The sequence below is a fragment of the Elephantulus edwardii genome, unplaced genomic scaffold, assembly GCF_000299155.1.
Source record: "Elephantulus edwardii isolate Elephantulus edwardi_28Jun2011 unplaced genomic scaffold, EleEdw1.0 scaffold00091, whole genome shotgun sequence".
NCBI classification, from domain to species: Eukaryota; Metazoa; Chordata; class Mammalia; order Macroscelidea; family Macroscelididae; genus Elephantulus; species Elephantulus edwardii.
In genome coordinates, this window is record NW_006399841.1 from 2,193,397 (window position 1) to 2,219,946 (window position 26,550).

The 26,550-nt window shown below is 41.6% G+C and overlaps 2 protein-coding genes across 5 annotated transcripts in view; both read left to right on the top strand.

Moving 5' to 3' along the window:
- LOC102877410 (phosphatidylinositol 3,4,5-trisphosphate 3-phosphatase and dual-specificity protein phosphatase PTEN-like) overlaps window positions 1-22,013 on the top strand; it is a 23,504-nt gene extending 1,491 nt beyond the window's left edge. Inside the window, exons 3-4 of the mRNA XM_006890657.1 lie at window positions 4-289; window positions 21,235-22,013. Of these exons, the coding sequence (XP_006890719.1) occupies window positions 4-289; window positions 21,235-21,970 (1,022 nt within the window). The 3' untranslated portion in view covers window positions 21,971-22,013. The remainder of the gene's footprint in view (window positions 1-3; window positions 290-21,234) is intronic.
- Window positions 22,014-26,079: 4,066 nt separating this feature from the next.
- LRRFIP2 (leucine rich repeat (in FLII) interacting protein 2) overlaps window positions 26,080-26,550 on the top strand; it is an 81,521-nt gene continuing 81,050 nt past the window's right edge. For all 4 annotated transcript variants that reach the window (XM_006890599.1, XM_006890600.1, XM_006890601.1 and 1 more), the window contains exon 1: window positions 26,080-26,169. In XM_006890599.1, the coding sequence (XP_006890661.1) occupies window positions 26,080-26,169 (90 nt within the window). The remainder of the gene's footprint in view (window positions 26,170-26,550) is intronic.

Sequence of the window (26,550 nt, forward strand, 5' to 3'; positions counted from 1 at the left end):
AAGGGCCGGTCCAGCGCCGGGGGGCCCGGGAGGGGCTGCCGTGCGCGGCCTGCGCCGCTCTGAGACTCCTCCGCTGCTCTCACCGATGCGGGGCCGGGCTCGCGGGGCCCCGGGTCGGCGGGCATCGCGCCTCGTTCCTGCGCGCTCATCGGAGGCAGCTGTCCCTGCGCCCCGGGCTCGCCCGGCGCCTGATCGCTGGACCAACCCCGGGAAACGCCAGCAGCCCCGGGGTGCAGGACACGGCGCTTGGATGGGACTTTCCCCCGCGCCTGATCCGCTTGCTCGGAGGGTCAGGGTTAATGCTTGACTCTCGTGCGAGGTGCTCAGTGTTCACACCCAGGTGGTTAAGTCCTTTGCCCCAGCCAACCCTCGGTTCCCTTGCCTGTGATGTCCAGCAGGAAGCCAGGGCACTAAGGAAACATTCTTTCTTTTCTTTTTGCTTAGAGAGAAAAAAAGTTTCAAGTGTTTGCTCTGCTTTTCCACCGTGGGAGATACAAATAATCAGGCTAGCTGACACATGGCAAAGACACTCTATCCTAAACTCTTAACTGTTTCTAGGTCCTTGTACAGTTGCCATTTAATGACTCAGCGGTTGTGCTTTTATATAGAAAACCTGTCAAGTGGCCCATCTTTCTCCCCCGGAGCAGTTGGGGGATGCGAGCGAACCCTGGACCTTTGGTTTGGCAGTGCCACTCCTTACCACTAAGCCACCTGAGCTCCCTTAGTGCTTACCTAGGTGAACATTAATTCTTTTTTGCTGTTGTCATCATGGGAAGAGACTGTAGTTGCGGTCATAGGACCAGAGCGGTGGAGAGAAGAGTATGGATGCATCAGTTCCTAATCAGTGTTTACAATAAAATAACATGTTGCCAAGATAACATTTTATTTTGAGGGTGAGGCTTTATAGAAAGGTGCAATTATTTGAGAATGCAAAGTGTTGCAACTGGAGTGAGTTGCCCGGGAGTTCTGGCTTGCTGTGGATTGACAGCCTTGAGGAATTAACCCTGTTTAGGCAACTTCATGCTCTGTTTAACAAATACAGAGATGATGACCGACGATTATAACATTTGTAGAATAAGAATTTTGGAAAGTGTGATTCATTTAGGAAGTTAGGTCACTCGGTGAGTCATTGATACGGATTTGAAACTGAAAGAGGAGAAAATGAAAAGTTAGTTACTGCCTGTTTAATCAGATGCCTTCTTCACATTTTATAAGACAAGTTCCACATGTCAACTTGGCAGCTTCTTGGTTTGGAGGGAAGGAGAGTATTGGTTCCAGGATGTCCAGGGATGCCAAAATCCAGCAATACTCAAGCCCCTTAAAGAGAGTGGACTAGTATTTACACGTAACCTGTGTACATCCTTCTGTATACTTTAAATCATCTCTACAGCAAGACCCCACTGGCCGTTGAGTGGGCTCTGAGTTATAGTGATGATACAGTGTCAAATATAGAGTCAAAATTGGGATTTTCAAGGCTGCACTGGTGGGCTAGTGGCAAGAAGCTGCGCTGCAATCTCAGAGGTATGAGGCTCAAATCCACCAGCTGCTCCGTGGGAGAAGGGTGGTTAATCTCTTCCAATGTGATTAACTGCCTCTGAAAACTCTTCTAGAGGATCAGCTATGGGTCGGTTCCAACTCAGGTACACAGCACAACAACAAATCAGTATAGTGCACACACAATACTCCATCTTCCTCCGGTAAATCATCACTCTATCTAATACAATGTCAATGTCGTATATATGCTCCTTAACCTTTCAGGGGTCGCTTTAACCATTTCATCCTTCTTAGCTTTGGAGATGATGCTTTTTTCATTTGCTGAATATTTTTATCTGCAGTTGGTTGACTTTACTAATACAGATGACTGGCTGTGTATCCCTTTGTTAGATTTCTTGGGGAATATTTAAAAAGGATTCTGGTGGTTTAGCACTAAGGAGCTGTGCTGCTATCCCAAAGGTGCATGGTTTGAATCCATCAGCTGCCCTACAAGAGAAAGAAAGATTGGTGATCTCCTCCTGTGCCTTTTACTGCCTCTGAAAACCCACTAGATGGGCAGCGATGAATCTGTTCAGACTCTAAGGTACATAACATCAGTCAAAAGGTAAATACAGAACTTATGAAGACTGGATTTAGAATAGTATTTTAGTTCTAAGTGGATTCTTGTGATTTTGCCTTCCTCCTGCCCAGATATGTAGAAACAAGAGAAATGTCAGTAATAGGAGTACAATACAATAATCATTAACACACAGAAAAGTTCACTAAAAGACTCTGCTTTCTACAGTGTCTTTTGGTTGGAAAGCTTCACTGATGTTGTGAATCCATTCTTACAAATATGGTGTGAAACAACCACACCGAGTTCATGCTGAAGTTCTGTAGTGTGGTCCAGGTGAAGAATATTGAAATCTTCTGCGGACTCCCTAAAGAACAGATATGTCTTAGAAGTGAAAACTGGCAAGACTCTGTCTCACATCCTTGGGCAGGTTAATAAGGAGGAGGTTAGTCCTTGGAGAGAGACATCTTGCTTTGAGGAAGGTCAACAAACAAGAGGGAGACTACTTCCGACAAGATAGGTTGACACAGTGACTACCAAGAGTGTAAACACACCCGGGATTGTGAGGCTGGTGCAGGACTGGCAGGGAGTCACTCTCTTTTACACACCGTGGATCGGAGTGGTAGCCAACTTGACAGGACCTAACAACAGTTGTGGAATGTGTATGCCAAAGCTGTGATTGGTTGGTGGGTATTTTAAGCTAGAAATAACTTTTAATTGCTGCAATGTAATTCAATCTTACTTGGTTTTTGAAATGTTAAATCACTTTGGATTACAGGTGTTTGAAAATGTCCATAGCCTTGTTTCTTTTCTTTCTTGTTGAAATTCAGCTTTTATTTGACTTTGATTTTCGTTTCCAAAGAACTTAACGTTCTTAGTACTTGAGTTACTAATAGTATCGGTTATTATGGCAGTTTACCCCACTGATCCTGCTTACTTACCAAATTGTTTTAATTCTTTAACTCTGGCATCTCATTTGCTTTGCATTTCCATTAGCTGTTCTTATTGGGAGTGTGCCCTAATGTTGCTTTTGATTTTTGTCCAAGTTATAGTGACTTCAGAGTTTCAGTTCCCAGTGAACAGAGATCCCATTTTGGAAAATCCCTGTGGGAACTTTCCTGACAGTCTTGATAGGTAAATGTAAAAGAGAAACCTTAGGTCAGGATACAGGCATCTCAAATGAAGGCCAGTGCGGTTTGGGGAATGTGTTTGACACAGCAGGATCTCTATCTTTTTTAAAAAAGAAACAAACCTTACCTAGAGATGACATTAATGAAAGAAGAAGGTATTTCTTGCAGAACTCTTTGTGAATTGTTTAGCCGGCCTCATGCACTGCTCATAGGATTGCAGTGAGTTGTGGTCAGCTTGATTGTACCTAACAGCAGTGTGAAAAGGAACAGAATTGGGGGGGGGGAACCCTCAAAAAACACTGGAAAAGCAACTTCTCTTGCAGCATCCTGGAAGTGTTGATGGAAGATCATTTGATCATTTAAGAGACAATAAAATTCTTCAGTCCTCACCCTAGGACAGAGATGATTCAGGCCATGGTCTTTTGTCACTTCCTGTGCATCTGAGAGCTGGACAGTGAATAAGGATGACAGAGAATTAATGCTTTGATATGCATTATTGGAGAAAAGCACAAGTATCTCATAGACTACCAAAAGAACACACATAGATGTCTTGGAGAAGATGCAGCCAGAGTGCTTCCTGGAGGCAAAGGTGATAAGCTTTATCTGTCATGCTTTGGGCATGTTGCTGTTGTTGTTGTTGTTGTTATGTGCCAGTTGAGTCCTTTGCGACTCATAACGACCCTATGTACAACAGCCCTAAACCGTGCTCTATCCTCTGCCAATCTCATTGCCTCTGACACACCCATCCCGATTACCCCAGTCACTGAATCAATCCACCTCATAGAGGGTCTTCCCCTCCTGCACTGTCCCTCCACCCTCCCAAGCATGATGTCCCTCTCTAAAGACCTGTCTCTCCTTACAACATGTCCAAAGTATGTCAGACAAAGCCCCAGAATCCTTGCCTCCAAGGAGCAGCCTGGTTTAACCCTCTCTACCATGAATCTGTTTGTTTTCTTGGCAGTCCATGACTAGGAGAGGCTATTCTCTGGGAAGAGACATCATGCTTTGAAAGGTGGAGAGTCGACGAAAGAAAGACTCCCAGATAGATTGACACAGTGACTGCAGCAGTGGGCTCCAACAAGTCAGAGATGGTGAGGTGTGAAGATGGCAGAGGACAGGACAGAATTCAGATCTCTTGTTCTGAGGGTCCCTACGAATTGTCCTTGACTCGATGACACCTAACAATACCACTGCTATAGGACACTATGCATGCTTATAGCCTTTTCCTTGTAAATATTGTTTTCTTTCTGGAGCGTTTGGATGGAAAGATAGTCGCTAGTACTGAGAAGTTGCACTGTAACCCTAAAGGTACACAGTTTGAATCTGCCAGCTGCTGAAAACCCGATAAAGGATGAGCTGTGAGTAAACAACAACAACAACAACAACAATAACAGCATGTCCAGTTAGCAGATTAAGAGTAGACTTTATGATTATCCTTCAAAACCCATTTTTTAAGGCTTAAGAAAAATTGAGCAACTCTTCCCCTGTGTGTAAATAAATGGTTTTGCCTTTTTCTCAGTCTTCTTTGCTGAGCTACTTGAAAGGATACATCTGGAAGTAGTTTTGTGGTTATATTGCTCATTGTACTTTAATTTTTAAAAACTCTTTGGCCTGAAATAATTAGGCCAGATATAAGGGGACTCAAACATTGTATAAAAACTGGGTTTATCATGCTGTACATTTCATTTGTTCTCTTATTTTTTTATTTTGATGGTTGAGGAGAGAGCATTTTACGTATTTGAGGAAACACAGATTTGCTCCACGCATAGCTTTGTGTCTGGGTCTAATGGCAGAGTTGTTGTTGTGTACCATTGAGTCAGAACCGACCCATAGCTGACTCTCTAGATAGCCCATCCTTCTCTTGCAGAGCAACTGGCTGTCTCAAACCACGTGCCTTTAGGATTGCAGTTCAGCTTCTTGCCACTAGACCACCAGTAGTGGCAGAGTGGACAATAAATTATAGTAGCAATGATTAGTAAGAGGGGGAAATGTCAGATAGAGAAGAGACAGTGTGTACTGTCTGGGACAGCTTTTTAAAAATCTTTTGAGTGAAACTTTACAAATTATATTGCAGTTTCATTCAGTCATAGACATTTTGTTTTATAATGTTAATGGTTAACATTAACATTAACTTGATTGTGCTCACATGAAATCTATATTTGGACCAGGAGGCAGTTGTAAGAACAGAGCAAGGAAACACTGCATGGTTCAAAATCGGGAAGGGTGTGTGTCAAGGATGTAGCTTATCTCCATATCTATTCAGTCTATATGCGGAACAGATTATCCAGGAGACTGAGCTCTATGAGAAGTGTGACATCAGAATTGGAAGTAGACTCATTAGCAGTCTGCGTTATGCAGATGACACAACCTTGCTTGCTGAAACTGAGGAGGACCTGAAGCGCTTGCTTTACCCTTTGGAGGGTCAAGGAGTGCAGCCTTCAATATGGATTGAAGCTCAACATCAAGAAAACAAAGATTCTCACCACTGGGCCAATTTTGGCAGCATCATGATAGATGGTAAAGAGATTGAGATTGTTGACAGCTTCAGTTTGCTTTGGCTCTACAATCAGCTCTCCTTGTAGCAGCAGCCAGGAATTAAGACGAATTACATTGAGAAAGTCTACTGTCAGAGACCTCTTTAAAGTACTAAAGAGCAGTGATACCAGTCTGAAGTCTAAAGTAGAGTTATAGGCCATGGTCTTTGCAGTTACGTGCTATGCATCAGAGAGCTGGACAATGAGTAGGGATGACAGAAGGAGAGTGGATATCTTTGAGCTTTGGTGCTGGAGAAGAGTATTGACTAGACATACCATGGACAGCTAGGAGAACATACAGATTCGTCCTAGACAGAGTGAAGCCAGGCTGCTCCTTGGAGGCAAGGATTCTGAAGCTTCGTCTGATGTACTTTGGACATGCTGCAAGGCAAGATCAGTCCTTGGAGAGGGATGTCATGCTTGGGAGGTGGAGGGTCAGTGCAGGAGAGGAAGACCCTCGAGGAGATGGGTTGATTCGGTGACTGGGGTAATGGGGATAGGCGTGTCAGAGACAATAAGATTGGCAAGGGATATTGCAGGGTTTAGGGCTGTTATACATAGGGTCACTATGAGTCACAGGTGACTTGACAGCACATAACCACCACAACAACATTAATGGTGTTGGTTTTCTGTTTCCTGTCTGTGTTCCAGTGAGTTTTCAGAAGCTGTAAATTTCGTGGGAGGAGATGGCTCATCCTTGTCCAGAGAAGCATCTGATGGATTTGACTCGCCTGCCCTTGGGTTGGCATCAAAACTCCTTACGCACTAGGCTACCAGAGCTTCCTAATAACTTTTATTAGAATTGATTGATAGACTTAATTAGAGTGTCTATGCAGATTCTTACTGTGTATTTCCTTTTCTTTCTCCCAACTGAATTTTTGCTCATATAGGAGGGAACGTGCACACTTTGGGAACAAACAGCTTTTTATACAGCTTCTTATAAATTGATAAAGCATTTTAAAAAGAAGTGCTGTGTGGTGAGATGGAAGGGTTCGATTTTTCCCTAGTAAACCCTTTCCTTTGTCTTCTCTCTACCTACCCCTTACTTTTGCACTCTGGTGGCCTAGTGTTAGGAAGGTGCACTGCAATCCTGAAGGCTTGTGGTTCAAATACACCAGCTGCTCTGTGGGCGAAGGATGGGCACTCTCCTCTTGTGTGATTAAACTGCCTCAGAACACCTGCTAGAGGGTCACCTTTCGGTTTGGACTTGATGGGACCCAAAACCACAACAACCCCTAACTTCAAGCAACTACTTTAATAGTTTCTTGTTGATCTTCTAAAGTCTATGCTCTATACTGTCACAGGTGTTTAGGACAGATGTATACCTTTCATTGTTTCTCTTAATGTATCCTTAAGAGTCCTTATTACCACATGTATCCATCTTATATTTTAAAAAGCCTGGATGTACTGCCTTAACGTGGATGAAACCTACCTTATTTTCCTATTTCTGGCAATGCATTATTATGTTATCAGGAGATCTTTAAGGAGCCCTGATGGTATAGTGTATTTTGTAATGCTTTGCTAAGGTCAGCACAGTTTGAATTGACCAGCCACTGTTCCTTGGGAAGGTATGAGCAGTCGTCTCCTGTGAAGAGTAACAGCCTCGAAAACCTGATCTAGGCACGCTCTGATCAGAACCAACTTGATAGTAGTGGGCTTGAGGGGTTTTGAAAGCAGACACAGTAGTTGTTCTTAGTCATTTCTGTTCTGAGCACTAAGAAGAGGAACAGGTCTAAGTCTTGCCTTACTGTCTTAAGCTGGTAATCAAGATACGTTTTCAAAAGTGTAACTGCAGGGAACTTTTCTTTTCCCCCATCAAGCTTAGAGAAGGAAAGGAATTCTTAATTTCTTCACAGACTCTCTCCATTTTCCCATTTGGAAAAAAAACATGGCAAGCGTATTTTACAAGGCAGTTTTTGAACCTATGCAGTATTTTAGAGCATTCAGTGGTTAATTTCATTTGTGCTTCTGAAAGTAGAAGCCCTGTAGTTAGGAGACAGGTGCTGCAATTAACAAACCATTTCATTTATATTGGTGCTAGATGATGTTACCACTTGTAGTTTGTTAATTGCTGTGTGATACTATGAAAACCTTAAGTATAGTTTAGCCTCTGTGCCGCTGAAGTCCTGTGTTGTCCTCGATCTGCCTACGTAGCCATTTCACAAAATGTCCATAGTGTGTTTTGTGAAATAGGATGCTATGTGATTTGGACATACTGTGAAAATCCCATTACAGGAAATCCCCAGATTATTCACAAGTTCTGTTCCTGAGTCTCTCTGAGTCAAATTTGTACGTAAGTAGGAACAGTTAGGTTTGATTCCTTTTATTATCAATTAGTCAAATGTTTGTCTTCGTATAAGACAATAGTCCACCTTTCTGTGCATAAAAACATTTAAGAAACACTTCCAGATACACTAAAACATCTTTAATATAATACATTAATAATAGCAACAGTAAAGGAGCTCTAGTGTGTAATGTATATCGTGGCTGTTAACTGAGAGGTTGACAGTTTGAATCCGCAGGAGGAACCTGGACCCTCTCCTTCCATAAACATTGACATTCTCAGAAGCGCAGTATAGGGCTGGTGGGGGTCAGAATCACCCAGACTCTGTGAAATCAAGTGGGAAATAATGTATTGATGCTGGTTGCAAAAAACCACTTTATTTTTTTTTATATAATTGCTTTTATGGATTGAACCACGGACTTGTATGTCATTTCTGTAATACACGAATAGATAATAAACAGTGCGTGGCTGTGTGGTTACTAACAACAGAAATGAGAATTCTCGCCTTTTTTCCCTCTTCTTTTGCCTTGCACATTCTCATCTATTTGTAAGAAACTTTTCTGGAGCCAGAGACCCAAACACCCTTGGGCAAAGCATAGTACTATTCATGGGTTAATTTCGCAGTGCAGGAAGTAGGTACAGCTTCTTTATTCTACAGAATTTTAATTTACAGTTTAAATGTTGATGGTTTCAAATTTTGAGGTTACTTGGGCCACTCATGACCAAGAGAAAGCTCCAGATTCTTTGCCCTTTTAAAATGAGAGGAGCTAAGGTTGAGGAGACAGACAGGCTGAGGAGCCAAAGCGCGAGGGTGATGTAGGAACTTGGGAGTTGTAGCATCTGTTTTTATTGTTATTTTTTAAAAATTATGCAAAAAATATTACTGTGGTTTGAGTGAAAGTTTACAAATCATACTATTTTTCATTGAATCACTTAGATGTATTTTGTTTTATAACCATAATTATAATTCATATAATTAATGAATTACAGTGTTTTATCAGCCACTTATATATTGCCTTTCTCTTCACCCAGCTTAATTCTTTACTATCTATTAAATTTTATTCTCCTCTCCTTCCCATCCTTGGTAACCACCTAAGAATTATTCTATCAGTGTGTCAACCTTTCCTTACTTTTCATAATAATGGATTTAGACAGTGAGTGCCCTTTTGCAAGTGACTTCTGTCACTCAGCATAATTTCCTCTCCATTCCTCCGTGCTTTGCAGTGTTTGTGAGTGGTAATTTCACTGGCTGATGCCCAAGGTCTATTTTGAGACCTTGTCAAAGCTTGCCTGGCAGAATCAACCACATACCCATAATCTGGCCTTGGCTTTGCTGCGAATTAGGAAGGCGTGTGGTATAGGAACAGTGTTAGCCTCATAAAGGATGCTTGCAGCCAAAAGATTAAGGCAAAGTTTGGCCCTCAAAAGCTGCATATTATAGAGTCTTAAAATCTAATTTTTGTCTTCAGTTTTAGTTAAGGATGATTTATAAAAACCAGAAAGGAAAGTAGTTTAGAAAAATATGAACAAGGCAGAGCACAGGGTTGTACCAGCATTGATGTTATACTGTGATTATATGAAAATGTGTGTCAAATGTTAAAATGTGCGTCAAATGTTTTACAACAGAGAAGGAAATTACTGGCTTCAGAGACCTCTTCTACTAATTGGAGTAGCAGTTGAATTCAGAGACCTTCATACTTGTCAGTGGGACCAAAAGGATTGATGTCTGCTGAACAGAGTCCTCATGAGTTCAAGCAGATGAGTGAGCTTCCTTCCACATTCTCCTCAATTCCTCTTAGAGGAACCACCCATGTGATACCATCTCAGTTTTATTGAAGGTTTTAGCTTTAAACTTTTTATTATCACCAGGTGTTATTTCCTTCCACATTTCTCTCCCTCTATGGACATGGGGTTTCTTCTGAAGACCTTGGTGTTTCCTGCTGGAGCTTGGTGGTAGAAATGCTTGAGTTTAAAGTTCATTGAGTGATTGGATTTCTTCGGTGAGAAAGCTGTTGATGGACTCAGTGCTCCACCCCGGCGCCAAGTGGCCAAGGTTCACTGTAGCTTTGTGTCTCGATTATGGTTGAGGAATTCAGTGCCCAGGCTTAATGCAGCACTGCAGGTGGCTTTCCTTTTCTTCATCTGAGGCTAAGACTCTAGGAAATTGATTTTTCCTGGCCCTCAGAAATGTGGATTGTTAATATTTTATGGTGATAATGATGAAGAGGAAAAAAAAAAAGAAATGAGTATCCTCTTTCTTTATTCCTATTTGTTGCTGCTGTGTGACTGTGATCCCATAGTGACCCTGTGAACCCTGTGACCAGCCGATCAGAACCTCGCTCTCTCCTGGGCCATCTTCATGATCTCTGACCTGCCGGAGCCGTTGCTGTGGTCGCTGTGCCAGCCCACCGTGCTGAGGGGCTTCTCGTTCTCTGACCCTTTCCTAGCATGTTGTAACTTTCAAGGATGGCCCCTCCTGAAAATATACCCCCAGTTCCTCCTGTTTAGATTTTCCCTTCCTTGTCTCAGCTTCCTCCACTTCAAAAAAAAAAAGTAATGGAAAGAGGTCCGGAAAAGCCTGGGCGTGTCTGTCAGGGCATTTTCATTTCCAGAGAGGAAGACTATTAAAGAAGGTTAAGACTGTTCAGTAGGTTTCCTAGTTCATCCTTTTTTGTATTATTTTCACTAAGTTGTGCCTTCGAGTCAGCTGTGACTCACAGTGACGCTGTGAGCAGTAGCTCTGCACTCTCCTGGGCCAGTCTCACAGTGTCCCACACACCTGACCCCATTGGGTCAACCATTTCCATCCGGGGTGTTCCTCTCCTGTGCTGACCTCTGTCTTCTGAGCAGGATGAACCCTGCATATTTTAGTGTTCCTTTATTATGAAAATTGACTTTCTAACTAGTTTTATACACCAGCTATCTTTACTGCTTTTGCAAAGAAATTGACCTTTTAAGTTATGTGTTTCAAGCTCTTCATTATTTTTTCTTAGATTACTCATATTCCTTAGTAGAAACATTTTAACAACTTGAAAGAATCTATTGACTATTTTATAAGGTAAATATATTGTCTGTAAAGAGCAAGAATGTTAAAATATTCATTTGTTACATTTATGTTTTAAAAAAATTATATACATTTAGTAACATACATGTTGTTATTTTAGAAAAAATTACTTGTAAGTGTTCCACTTTTAGTGACCCTGGGATTATAATACTGCAGATAAAAAAAATCAATTTGAGTTTTTACGGTTAAGAATAATATTCTGTAGGTGGAAAGGCAAGGAAATGAGGGTCACTGCCCTCCTTATCTCACTGAGCTCATTCTTCACATTCCATGCACAGTACCCAGAGTTATGGGTTAGAAAATGAGGCAACAGGAAGGAGAGGAAATGACCCTTAATATTTATCAAGCTTTTATAGAATTCATTATCTCTTTTAACCTTTTGTTTTGAGAACTATTATTTTGTTTTTATTGTGTTGTGTGTGTCTGTTTTTGGTTTTCTGTTTTTGTTTGTGGTTTGTTTTTTTTTTTTAAGATGAGGAAATAAAGATTCAAAGGATACGGAGAAGTCACTTTGCCAAGGTTTCCCAAGGAGTGACTGGGTGGAGGAACTTGCACTCAGATACAGGTCTGAGATCCCAAAGGCAGGATGCTTCCCCCATGGGATAGTCGAGGATCTGTAGAACATTATTCTGATTTCTGCCTGCTTTCTATAATCAACACCAAGGAAGCATAAGGAAGAATGAAGAAACTGATGGCTTTGAGTGGTAGTGTTGCCAGTGCATATTGAGTGTTCCATGGACTGCCCAAAGAACAAACAGACTTGTCTTGGAGGAAATGCAACTAGCATGCTCGACAGAGGCAAGGATGGTGAAACTTCATCTCAGATGCTTTGGACATGTTGTCAGGGGTGGGTAATCCCTGGGAAAAGACAGCGTACTGGGAAAGGTGGAAGGTCAGTCAGAGAAGACAACCCTCAAGGAGACACAGTGACACAGTGACTGTGACAATAGGCTGGAGGATGTCAAAGATAGAACAGGACAGGACAGGACAAGGTTCTGATCTGGTCGTAGGGTGGCTGAGAGTAGTGGCTGACTCAGTGGCAGCTAACACCACCACCATACACAGCAAAACATACAGTGATTCAATAGTTTGTACCAGTGCACGTAAATGGTATGGATTATAATCTGTGTGCTATATCCACCTAGTCTGTTTCTTTTGTACTTTTAAGTTCCTTCTCCCATTAATATATATGCATTGTTCCTTCAGATTCCTGCCTGACCTTTCCATTTGCTTTGTAGCTAGTTCCTCAAGTAGATAGATATTAGAAGAGCACAGTGCTTAAGGCACACAGTCCTGCCTAGTTTGACTGTTGGTTTGGTTTTAAGAAAACCTGAAGGGAAAATTTTGGTTTAAGGATTAAAAATATCTGGAATATCTGGAGCCCGTGAAAGGTTAAACATCTTCTCTGCATTTTCCTTTTCTTGTGCTGACAGTTGTTCAGGAGACTCTTTGAGGAGCTTGCTCAGTAGCAGTACCTGGGTACCATCGCGTTCTCTGGTCCAAGACAGTGAAAGCGGCGCTTGTGGAGACGGCACGTTTCACATCCTTCCTCCTCCCATTCTTGTTCTAGTGCAGTAGAGATCAGGTGTGTGTCTTGGATAGTTGCTTGCAAGCTTTTAAGGCCCCAGGCACAATGCAACAAATGAGGAGGGAGACCAGAAGCACGTAAGAGGTAATTAGGCCAACAACTGATGTCCTGGAAAATATGATCCTAACCCTCCAAATCTTGCGTTGTGCTTGCGTGCATAAAAGCAGCCTCAGCAGCTGCTCTTTACTTATCATAACTATATCAATCACACACTTCTGTCATTTCAAGTTTTTCAAATGTACATACACTGCATTTGATACTTTCTGTGGAAGCAGGTCACTAAGTTGGTCTCCTGTGGAACCTCTGGGTGGATTCGATCTACTGCTGCCTCGTTTGAGCTCCTTGGACATCCTGTAACCTTGACCATAGTCTCTTGATGAGAAGAAGCAAGTCACTGGCCTGGTCGTTTTCATAGGGAGGAGATGACACAAAAGTATGAATACCAAGAGGCTGGCCTCAAAGGGGAGGAGATGATATAGCAGCGCAAGTGCTCAGCTGTTGCCAGAATGGTTGGCAGTTTGAATCCACTGGTTGTTTCTTAGAAGAAAAATGCGACAGTTCACTTTCTTTAAGATTTTTAAAAACTATCAAACTCCATTTTGTACAGTTGCTTCTGATTCCTGCACCTTTCCATCTAGTTTCCAAGGCTGCAGAGTGTCAGAAGGAGAATGCCCATCTTTCTCTGGTGGAAACAATGGTGAATTCAAACCACTCGAGATGTCCAGGTTTTGCATCGGCACCACACGGCCGTGGAAGCCCTGTGCACAGGTCTGCTCTGCCCACAGGATTGCAGGGAGTTGGTTTCAGATCAGTGATGGGTGTTTGGTTTACACATTTTTCGGATCATGAGAGAGGAGAGGAGCTTAGAGTCTGTTTGCTACACATTGTTCAAATTGTAAAGATGTGTATAATACATTTGCCACATCAGTATTTTTCATGCATACAGTTCAGTGATACTCATTTTGGCAACCATATTAAAAATACCACATATTTTATAAATTCATTTTGTATTTAAAAAATTACATATATGTAATTATGAGCATACTGTCTTAGTTTGGTAGGAATTACTGGTAGTTTTTACTGTTATAATTCCTTCTACCTCTCCTCCCTGCAACATCTCAATTTTGACATTTTAAGTAGGATTTTCATTTTAACCAAATAAATTTTGTTTACTGCTCAGTCAAGTATAAATTACCATAATTGCTTCCTTTTCCAACTTTAAGTTTTCCCAGGATGGTAAGAGTTGTCTTCTTAAAAATTTGCTGCTGCTAGTTAATGCCCTCACAGCTGGCCCTCCAGCGTTTTTTCAGAGACTGTAGGACACAAGGGAGGAAATGGTCCATCTTTCTCCTGAGGAGCAGCTGGTGGGTTTGAACTCTCTGCTTTTGGATTGGCAGCGCAAAGGAATATAAAATAAAAACGTGGTTAGAAAAAATAATGTCTGTTCTCTAAGTGAAAAAGTGTAACTTTTCCATTTTCTTAAAAGCTCCCTAAATATATTCTTTAATGACAAGGTAATTATTACATAGTCACAGTAACCCTCTCTTCATCAGTTTTTTGGTAGTGATCTCACACTTTATAGTGGTGTTTCTGCTTTATGACCGTGGTGCCTACTTTAAGCATTCATGTGCAAGTTTTCACATGGGCATACGTTTTCAGTTTTCTTGGATGTTTCTAGTAATGGAATTACTGAGTTCTATTGAGTTCCCCCCCCATTTCTTTTATTATATTTTACTTTCCAAGAGTTTGTTTATACTTTTTGAATGATTCTTTCAATTTCTCTTTCCTTTTCTGACATATAACCCACTGTTCTTATTTATGGTAATACTGTGTTTCCTCTCTGAGGATAGTAATGGCAGTTATTTTTAGAAGTTATTTTCTCTGCATAGTGTATTTTCACCAAGTTGTTTCCCTTGTGTCTTTGTTATTTGGGATCCCCCCTGCCCCCACTTTCATTTATCTTCTGAGTTGCTGACTTTTCAGAGATGTCTTGATTGTTTGAAAGAGTGTAGGGCAGGCCTGGCTTATGGGGAAGGTATGTTTAATGGAAGAAGGTGGATGATTAAAAGGAGCAGGTTTCATTTGTAGGCTTCCACTTACTAGTCTCCTATTTCCTCACATACTATTCTGGAGGCTATGGGTTAAAATAGAAGGAGGGAGAATAGTTTGGTTCTGGAAGTCACAAAAAGACTTTGAACAGGCTTCATTTCTTTCTTTCTTGATCTACTTTCCACCATTCAGAGATACCTCACAGGTGGAGGTGGTGGTTGTGTTGTCAGGTGTCGCGGAGTCCAGTACGGCCCATAGCAACCCTGTGCACAGGAGATCTGAAGCCTGTCTTACCCTGTTCCATCCAGATAATCCCTGACATACGCGAGCACATTGCTGCAGCCAATTGCTGTGCACATCTCTCCAATTGAAAGTTTTCCTCTCTTTCCTCATCCATCCACTTTTCTAAGCATGATGTCCTTCTCCAGGGAACAGCTTCTCCCAGCAGTATGTCAAAATAGGTGAGATGAAGCTTTGCCTCCAGGGAGCACTCTGGCTTCACCTTCTCCAAGACATATCTTTGTTCTTTTGGCAATCTGTGGGGTTTTCAGTACTCTTCTCCAACACCACAACTCAAAGACATCAATTCTTTTTCTGTCATCCTTATCCTTATTATTCAGCTCCCAGATGCATAGCAAGGGATTGAAAAACCATGGTCTGAATCAGGCATACCTGAGTCCTCAAAGTAACGTCATTGCTCCTCAGTAATTTGGAGAGGTCTCTGACTGCAAACTTTGCCAGTGAAATATATTGCCTGTTCTCCTAACTGCTGTTACCAAGGTTACTGATTATGGATCCAGGTAAGATGAAGTTGTTGACAGTTTCAGTCTGTTCTCCGTCCATCATGATGTTGCCTATTGGTCCAGTGGTGAGAATTTTTGTTTTCTTGACAGTGAGACGCAAGCCATACTGATGGCTGCAGTCTCTTTACAGTTAAGACCTGCTTACTGTTGCCTCTTGGGGTGATTTGTTAGTAATTTTCACTGTTGGGCAGAGTCAGTTACTTATTTTCCACCTTTCAAATATTTATTGAAATTGCTAACACCAGTAGTCTCTATTGTCTTACATGTTTATGCCTACTTCCCAAGCAAGGAAACGGTTGCAGCGAATTCTCTAGCAGTTTCATTATTGATAACTCTGTGTGTGTGAGTGAATTTAGGGCGGGGATTGAAGGGTAAGTGAACAGATGGAGAGTAAATTTTCTCCTTATTTTCCTGAACAGGAGTCACTGGATGCTGGTTTTAGTTTTGGTTTTGTTTTTGTTTTACCAGGAGGGAGGCGGGGGAGATGTATCTAAACCAGAACTCAGTGCTTTTGTTTTGTTTTTAATTATTTTGTGTGTGTACTGTCAAGTCGGATCTGACTGATACAGGAGGAGATTGTCCCTCCTTCTCCAGCAGAGTATCTGGTGGATTTGAACTACTCACCTTTGGGATTGAGCTTGTGTTTTTTTATGTTCAGGGTAGCTTTTGAGCTAGCCATTCTCAAATTTTATACTAAATTTCTATTTTTTTTTGTCAAGATTGCTGTTTAGAATCTTTGATAAAAATGTGTGGCACTGGTAGCAGGATACCATTCACTTCTGATCTCAGCAAAGGAGGAAATTGTTCATGTAAGCTGTTACCACAGTCTATTTCCTCCTCCTTACCCTGACTCTGTTCTTTGTTGCTCAAGTAAATTGTTGTTGTCAGGCACTGTTGAGCCATCTACACTCATAGCAACTTTGTGAACAACAGATTGGAACCTTTCCAGTCCAGTACTATCCTTTGCTGCGCTTAAAAGCCCATTGTTGCTGTCACCATCTCAGTCCGTCTTGTTGAAGATCTTCCTCTCCTTTGATCAAAGCGTAGTGACTCACTGTTCTTGCCTCCAAGACACCAGCTGCACTGCAAGCCAGATACATTTATTCTTTCGGCAGAACCTGGTTTATTCAGTACTCTTTGCCATCACCATAATGCAAAGACATCAGCTCTTCTAAGATCGTCCTTATTCATTATCCAGCTTTCATAAACACACAGAGCAACTGAAAAATACCTTGGCTTAGGTCAGTTGCACCTTAGCCTTTAAACTGACATCTTTGCCCCTTAACACTTTAAAGAAGTCCTTGGCAGAATCTTTGTCCAGTCGGTACATTGTTGGAGTATTTGGACTGCTCTATCCATGGGTGTTGATTGTGGATCCAAGTAAAATGAAACTACTGACAGTTTCAGTCCTTTCCTGCTTAGTGCGATCCTGCCTATTGGTCCAGTTGTGAAGATTTTTGTTTTCTTAAGGAGGTGTACTCTGTGTTGAAGGCTGTAATCTTAGATCCTCTGTAAGCGCTTCAAGTCTTTTTCGTTTCTGAAAGCAAGCTTGTGTCATCCATAAAGACCAGTTGTTTTTATTTAGATAGCCACATGAAAGTTTTTAAGACCTCAGGCTCTATGCAATGACCTGGAAGACAGCAGGAGCCCTGAGCTTATTAAGTCAGTCAACTGGGGTGCCTCATGAAGCTATGACTTTGTATCTTCAAACCAAGAATCCAAATCCCATGAAGTGGTTAGGCACAAGTCATCTCACCAGCTCCTTTTAATTGTTGTACATATATTTATCACACAACTTTCACTAATTCAACTTTTTACAGATGTTCAACATATTGACAGCAGTCATGTTAATTGTTGCTAGTTGCCATTGAGGTGACACCGCCTGGCGATGACTCTGTGAACAACAGAAAAAATCCTTGCCCAATCCTTCTGTCTCATTAAGGGTCTTGCTCTTTTTATGCTGACCCTCAGCTTTTCCAGGTGTGATGTTCTTCTCCAGGGACTGGTTTCTGGATAACTTGCCCAAAGTACATGAGACAGTTTCACGATCCCTCATTATCTGTGTATCCTCCTAGTCATCTCCGTTCTTCTCTGGATACAGTTCAAGTAAGGAGCAGCTATCAGTACATTTTCTGTATTACTGGACACTTTAACATGGACTAGAGTTAGTGATTTGTTCACAAGTCTTTGAGGTAAATGTTACATAGAATGATTTCTATCAGTTATGTCTTCTTTCTTTTGAGGTAAATTTGACATAGATATCAAGCATACTAATCATCTTTCTCTTTGCTTCCTCTCAAGTCATTTGGGTCTGTCAGGGAGACTAGTACCTATAAGGGCATGTTCCAGAACCTACTTTTAGCTTGAGTATTTGTTTGGATTATGAAGAGTAGACTTTGAACACCAGGAAGTATTGTAAAATTTGTCTTTTCTTTTGTAAATGTGTTACACAGTAAGATGATTATAGTCAAAAGGATTTTTCTTTTTCTCAGGTTGTTCCTTGCTTTAGCAAAAATTCAATCCCATTTAACAGGCCAGAGAAAGGTCTGTGTGTGTGGATGTTGGAGCCAGCAAACCTTGTGGATTGACTCGAGTCTGAATCAACTTGGTAGCAATGGGTTTAGGAGTTGTTTGTTTTTTGGGGTTTTTGTTGTTGTTGTTTATAATTTATTAAGTATACCTACTTAACTCATTTGAGCCTAACATAAACTATATTAGAGGAGACAGTTACTAGTTTGCTCTATAGATGAAGAAACTGTGGTTTAGAAAGTGGCGAGAACAATTCCCAGACTCATTTGAATGCAGATCCTTTTCCGTTTTTCCTGTGACAACTTCATTGACATGAAGTCTCTAGTCCTGGTGCCATTCCAGATGGTGGGGCTGCCTTATCACTGACTTGTAGACGGCTTTGTGCAGGCCGGCCTTCTGTCTAATGACGGCTCGAGCACACAGATACCAGCGCCAGTGTCTGGAATTCGCTGTGATGCAGGACATAGTAACTGTAAGAGCCGCACCACAGGCTCGAGACAAGCAGAAAGGAAGAGGTGTGCTATATTTAGAGTGTGACACGTGGATGCTACAGGCACCGCTTGTCCTCAGAAAGTGAACAGTGTCAGTGTTAGAACACCATTTTTCAAGTGGCAAAATTATATATATATTTGAATAGTTGAGGATGAGAAAGCCTTATTAATGTCTCTATTTTGGAAGGCTTCTATTTATAACATTCTTAAAGACACTCTTTCTTTCCCTTGAGGAGATAAATACTTAGATAAAATCATCCCAAGAAAACCAACTTGACATTATCTGCATGGCAGAATTGTAGGCAATTTTATTTTCTTAACTGATGTAAAGCTATAGCTTTTTAAGTGGATCAGTGTTCTTGAGGAAACCTACTTGATATAAAACTGTGCTAAAGTACATTAGCGTTGTTGTTGTTATGTGCCGTTGAGTCACTTGTGACTCATAGCGACCCTATGTACAACAGCCCTCAACACTACTCTGTCCTATGCCAATCTTATTGTCTCTCACACATTAATTACCCCAGTCACTGAATCAATCCATCTCATCGAGGGTCTTCCTCTCTAGCACTGTCCTTCTACCCTCCTAAGCATGGAACTAAAAATAATCTGTTAAATATTGCCTTTGAATTCATTCTTATTTTTATTATTTTTTTAAAAAAAGCAGTTTTCCAGTAAGTATGCTAATAGTTTTATTTCTGTCATGATTTCCACAATTCCAGTGGAGAGTATTTTAATATAAGAGTTATTAGCAAATAGATTCTGTAGGGACTAGTTTTCTGAATGTTGATAAGAACACCTAACTATGTTGTTGTTGTTGTTGTTGTTACGTGCTGTCGAGTTGCTTGCGACTCATAGCGACCCTATGTACAACAGCCCTAAACTCTGCTTTGTCCTGTGCCAGTCATACTGTCTCCAACACACCCTGATTACCCCAGTCACTGAATCAATCCACCTCACAGAGGGCCTTCCCCTCCCGCGCTGTCCCTCCACCCTACCAAGCATGATGTCCCTCTCCAAGGACCGGTCCCCTCCTTACAACATGTCCTACGTATGTTAGACGGAGCTTCAGAATCCTTGCCTCCAAGGAACCGCCCAGTTTAACCCTTTCCAGGATGAATCTGTTTGTTTTCCTAGCAGTCCATGGTACTCTCAATACTCTTCTCCAGCACCACAGCTCAAAGGCATCAATTCTCCTTCTATCCTCCTTAGTCACTGTCCAACTCTCTGATGCATAACAAGTGATAGCAAAGACCATGGCATGTATCAGGTGCACCTTACTCTCCAGAGAGACACCATTGTGCTTCAGTACTTTGGAGAGGTCCCTAACAGCAGACTTCCCCATAGCAATACGTCTTTTAGTTTCCTGGCTACTGGCGCCAGAGTGTTGACTGTGGAGTCAAGCAAACTAAAGCTGTGAACAATCTCAATCTCTTCACCATCCATCCTGATGCTGCCAATTGGTCCAGTGGTGAGAATCTTTGTCTTCTTGACATTGAGTCTCAGTCCATATTGCAGTCCTTGACCCTCTGCAGCGAGCGCTTCAGGTCCTCCTCAGTTTCAGCAAGCAGGGTTGTGTCATCTGCATAACGCAGATTGTTGATAGATCTTCCACCAATCTTGACCCCCACACTTCTCCTCATAGAGCCCAGCCTCCCAGATAATCTGTTCTGCATACAGGTTGAAAAGGTATGAAGACAGGACACTATAAAATACAAATAATTTAATTATTTCATAAAGCACTAGCATGTTCCTTAAACAAGGTAATGGATGATCTCTTTCACATGCAGCTGAAAAAGGTAACAGACCTGGCTGATCAGTGCTAGAATGTCCAGGTTCCTCCAGCTGCTCACAGGATAAAGATGTAGCAGGTCTATTCCTTTAAGACTCATCTCAGAACTCATTCCTGTCCAGTCAGAACCGACATGGAGCTGACCCTCCAGTGATTCTCAGAGGCTATCAAGTACTTTGAAGGAGACTGCCCATCTTTCTCCTGCAGAGCAGCTGGTGGATTCAAACCACTTCCCTTCACAGCTCCTCAGCAGAAGGCCACCAGAGCTCCTTCCTGGAAAGAGTCTAGCTTTCTCATCTCCCGGGGACATTTGTACTCTGTCCTGGGGCACTCGCTGAGTCAGAGCCCACTCCATGGCGATGGGCCTCTCTTTCTATGTAGATCCGAGGAAGACAAACATCAGTGTTCTCAGTTCCTGTTGATCCTGTGCTGCTGTCCTCTTTCTCTCAGGGAGAGTCTGAAGCCTGTTGAAATGGTTTTGTTTCGAGGCTCTTAAATGAACAGGTAATTCTTATGTAAATCTGTGTATACCCAGGTCAAGTGTAAGGGATGGGCAATGTTCCCTGGGAAATAAGGGAAAAGAGAATAGGCAGAGGAGAAAGAGAGAAGACGACACATTCTGAAGAGTGCTCTTCACCATGGCTGTCTATAGAGACTGTGTCTCAATTAGAAGCATGTTGTCACCACCTTGTTATCTTCTTGGAGCCAGTTTATCCATTGACCCTTGTTGTGTGCTGTTGAGTCAGAACCACCCCAGAGCTGATCCTCCAGTGGCTTTTCAAAGGCAGGTAATTGCACGGGCGGAGATTGCCCCTCCTTCTCTGAGGAAAAGCCGGTAGGTTGGAGCCACATGGCTTTGGGATTGCAGCGCAGCTTCTTACCACTAGGTCATCTGTACTTGAGAAACTGAACTTTTGCTTTTAAAGGACCAGAGATAAAAAGGGAGTAACTATTCCCAGTCAGAGGCGTTATGTGTATTATTATAGCTACCTGTTAAAGAATCATCTGGATTATAGACCAGTGGCACTGTTGTTTCACAAGATGATGTTTGAAACTATTCCAATGTTCAGTGGCGGAACTTGCAATCCTCAGTTCGTGGTCTGCCAGCTAAAGGTGAAGATATATTCCTCCACTTCAGGACCCACACGTCGGGAAGACAAGTTCATGTACTTTGAATTTCCTCAGCCATTACCTGTGTGTGGTGACATTAAAGTAGAGTTCTTCCACAAACAGAACAAGATGCTAAAAAAGGACAAAATGTTTCACTTTTGGGTAAATACATTCTTCATACCAGGACCAGAGGAAACCTCAGAAAAAGTAGAAAATGGAAGTCTGTGTGATCAAGAAATTGATAGTATTTGCAGTATAGAGCGTGCAGATAATGACAAGGAATATCTAGTACTTACTTTAACAAAAAATGATCTTGACAAAGCAAATAAAGACAAGGCCAACCGATACTTTTCTCCAAATTTTAAGGTGAAGCTTTACTTCACAAAAACAGTAGAGGAGCCTTCAAATCCAGAGGCTAGCAGTTCAACTTCTGTAACTCCAGATGTTAGTGACAATGAACCTGATCATTATAGATACTCTGACACCACTGACTCTGATCCAGAGAATGAACCTTTTGATGAAGATCAGCATACACAAATTACAAAAGTCTGATTTTTTTTTATCAAGAGGGAATAAAACACCATAAAAAAACTTGAAAAAAAAAAAAAAAGAAGTAGTTCTCCTTTTCTCAATATTGTTGAAACCTCAGAGAACCAGGAAGAAAGACTAACCAAACTGTAACCAGGAAAAGATGACTTTCACTGCCTGTCACTACAAGCCCATTGAGAAGAGACAAGGATTGAATCTTTTTCTTGCTTTCATGGGATCATTCATATGCATTGTGTTTTGTAAATGTGCTTTGTGTTTTATGTATTGATATACATTATACTTTATATCATTAATTACCATTGCTCTATGACTGTTGATCTCTCTGTCTTTTCAAGCCACCATTAAACTTTTCCCATTACTTCACCCTGGATTGAATCCCCATGTCCCCGGGATTGAATCTTTTTAAAATGTGCTTTATTCAGATAATGATGATGGGAGAGAAAACAAGTGGCAAGGATACCTTAACGACTGCGCTCTGCCAGCTCAGGATCAAGCCAGGCCTTGGGGGGGGGGGGTCAGAGGGAGCAGGTGAGGGGCGGGCATGTGGGAGGGTCAGGGAAATAAGCGTCAGGGGTCTGAGAAGGTTGTTGGCTCCCTAATGTCTCTGGCCCTGATCTCTGTCAGGTGTCCTGCGTTTGAAATTTGAAGTAAGTAGTTCTTGTGTCTCTCTGCTGGTGGCGCAGCCTTCAAGTGATTGTCTCAGGTTTTTATGTCAGGTCCTGGAATAACGTTCTCACAGCTAACTAATCACTTAGGTTAAAGGATTTTGCATAGATAACTTTTACTATCACACTGAACTTGAGCAACTATGAGCAATTAGGTTGAAGAACATAGGCACATAGGCAACTTTCACTATCATTCGAAACTTATAACCTGTTTCTGAGCTCATGCCACCATGAAAAACCACAGTTAATTAATCTTTTCATAGATTTCCAGCCACATCTCAGATCCCATTTATTTACCTTTCTACATAACACCTTTCTGAGTGTCTTTTGTTTTGCACTGTTGAGTCAGAGCTGACCCCCAGCAGGTTTTCAGAGGCACGGTTGTGCTGCCTTCTCTAGAAGAGCAGCTGGTGAATTTGAACCGAGTGCCTTTGAGATTACAGTGCGGCTTCTTACCACTAGGCCACCAGAACTCCCCTTTTTGGTGTCTGGAATTAGCAAATGTGCCTGTGTTTTTGTCTCTTCCTGCTGCAAAACATCCTTCATTGTCTATTTGGAAATCAAACTGAGGGGGAAAGTTTGGATAATAGTAGTTATAATGTGTTAGTTGTCAGTCCAATCTGAAAAGAAACTTTGTACTGCGTGTTGTTTTTGTCTCAGTAGGTGGCTAATGTTTATATTCACCATTATTAGCAAGTAAAGGAATAAGCTTTAAAATGATGCAGAGGATAAGGAAGATGGGAGACTTGAGAACATTCCTGTAACTCTGCTTTTCAGAAACTGTATTTGTGGCTGGGGCTTAGCAGCTGTTGCTTTCAGACACACATTCTTTTTCTAGTTTCCATTTATGTGAATCCTTTTCTTATCATGTCCAGATATGGTTTTTATGACAGAATAGTAAACCACCATCCTCTCCCATTCTGATTAACAGACATAATAAACGTGCATTGTGGGAACAGAAGTGATGTCAGGTTGGCAGTGGCTTGGATTTTCACTGGGGATGAGTTTTTCTGAAGAGTGGCTTGAGGGATGTGTGTGATTGTTTTACTTTGAGTCAAGTAAATTCTAGTACACGGAAATAGTTTATCATTTTAATATGATTTATTTTCTTCAGACAGACTTACTTGAGAATTCATCTAGGACTCACTCTTTAATAAAACCTCTAAGGTTCACTCTGTTAAATCTAGGAGACAAAATCTTAAATCAGTGGGTATTTAACTGTGTGGTCTTTACTGCTCATGGGTGTGTGTGGGAAAGAGGAAACGGAATCGGCATGCACTTCCTCCTCACTTTGAGACTGAATCTTCCTTGCTACTTAATCCTGGAGATGAGACTTAATAGCTTTTTCTAAAAACATATCTACTTAATAACTCTATTAGTAATCATAACAGAGAGCTATTCTTTTATCTTGTTACCACTGAGTTCGTTCCAGCACCTTGTTGTTAAGTACCGTGGAGTCCAGCGGGTCTTCAGAGGCAAGTCAATGTCACAAGAGGAGATTGCCCTTCCTTCCCCGCAGAGCCTCTGGTGAACTTGCAGCACCACCTGCCTTCCGGATGGAAGCACAGCTCGTTACCACGAGGCGCCCAGAGTCCCCTACTCTGATAGCATAGAACTGTCTCATAAGCTGTGATTTTGCCCCCATGAATTATATTTATTTTGTTGTTGAGAATATGTACAACCAAACATCAACTACTATAGGCTTAGTTCCTAATTTGTCCCAGCTCCCCAGCCCATGATACCGTCACCATGGACAGTTTGGTGACATTGATTATATTCTTTGAGTTGTGGAACCTCAGCCTCCTTTTCTGATTTGTTCCTTCCTCTTTAGTGAACCTTCCATACCTTCCTCCTGCTCCTGCCTCTAGGTGAAAAGAGATCACTTATTCCTTGAATGGTCACTTGTCAAGCTTTTAAGACCAAGGCACTGTGCATCTAATTAGGAATGGTAAGAGAGCACACTGAGAGGCCAGTTAGATGGAATATCCCTTGAAACCACAGCCCTAAACTTTCCAAATAAAGAAATCACACACTCATGGGGTGTTGGCTCACACGTAGCCTCACCACCTTTATTAGATCACTGCAGCTGTATCTAGCATATCATCTGTGCCAGTTCAACCTTTTACAAGGATGTAATTTATTGACTGTGAAACTTTACCCTTAGTCAGTGAGATGTTTCTTTAATTGTTGACCCTCTTGCCTTTCCCCAACCCTTCTGCCCCTGGTAACCATTAATAAACGTTTATTCACTTGCCTTTTCTTGTCTTCAGTGTTCATAAATATCTGTCCTTTTGTGATTAGCATAATGTCCTCAAGCGCTGTCATCCTTCAGCATGTGTCAGATGTTGTTGGTGTTAGGTGCTGTCATCGAGTATGACTCATAGTGACCCCATGACCAAAAGATCTCATCCCGTTCCATCCTGCGCCGTCCTCACACTTCCTGACACACAAGAGCCCGTTGCATATCAGTCCACCTGGCTGAGGGTCTTCCTCCCCTTCGCTGACCCTCCACCCTTCCCAACCCCATGTCTCTCTCCAAGGAGTAGCCCCTCCTGGCAACATGCCCAAAGTATGTGAGGCTGCGCTTCTCCAAGACATACCTGTTTGTACATCAAATACTTAGGCTTTTTATATTCAGCACGCTGTTGTTGTGCATTATAGAGTTGGAACCAACTCAGAGCCGACTCCAGTGGACTTTCAGAGGCAGTAAATTGCATGGGAGGAGATTGCCCATCTATTTCTCATGGAGCAGCTGGTAGGTTCAAACCATGTGCAGTTGGGGTGGAACACGCTCCTATAGCATACACGTAGATGGAGTTATAATCATTGGACTACTTGAGTTTATTCATTACTGTTTGGCACGTATCCTGGTACCTGACAATACTAGACACTCAGGTATTTGTTGAAAGAACAGTGGTGGTTACTGTTAATTGCAGTATATATACCTTCACCTGTTATGTGGTAGTAATTTAATTGGCTTTATTTCTTAAATTACATAGGAAGCAAATTCTACGTGATTTTAAGGGTCTGTATTAAAACTTCTTGAACATGTTCTCTCAAAGCTTTAGACTGAATGACTTTTCTTGGATATCGTTCGGGAATGGAAATGGATTTTATAAATAGCTCTAGTAATTTTAAACTGTTAGGATTTACTGCTGATTGCAATGTTCTGAAGGTGACATAACACATTCTTACAAGTTGCTGGAGTTAGCATGATGAAAAGAGGTGGGACGTTTAATAATGAGTATAAATGATTAAAAAAAGTCATAATGTAGAAAAATATCCAATGATTCATCTTGTTAGGAGAAATGTTATTTCTGTTTGTTAAAATGAGTATGTGAGCACTAACAAGAGACTTTCTATATTAATTCTGTTTCTGTTTATTTCAGCACTTGAAAAGGAGTTGAAGTCACTATTCAATTAAAAGACTGTTGTGTGGACGTCACGATGGGGACTCCCGGTTCTGGAAGGAAAAGAACTCCGGTGAAAGACCGATTTTCTGCAGAAGATGAAGCGTTGAATAACATCGCCAGAGAGGTATGTCCAGAAACCCTCTGCTGACACAGGTGGAAGGGTTGAGAGTATTGTCCAAGCTCTGTGGTAGAGAGTGATGTGCACACTGTTTGATGGAATTGGTCTCAGGCTTAAAATGAACAAATGTTACAGCTGACTTTCTCTAAAACTCTACTTTAGAATAAAGTATGATTTCTTTATGAATTATTGTACTTAGAAACCAGTTCAACCTGTTATTTGTCTGAATATGCTGAAATGTACAATGAAATTTCAGTATTAAACTTAGGGTATTATAGTGATGATAATAAGATAGACAGCTAATCAGAAATGGCTCAGTAGGTCCACGTCCAGGAAGTACTGTGTGGATACTGACAGAAACAGCCCTACTGGGATCTACTCAGATAC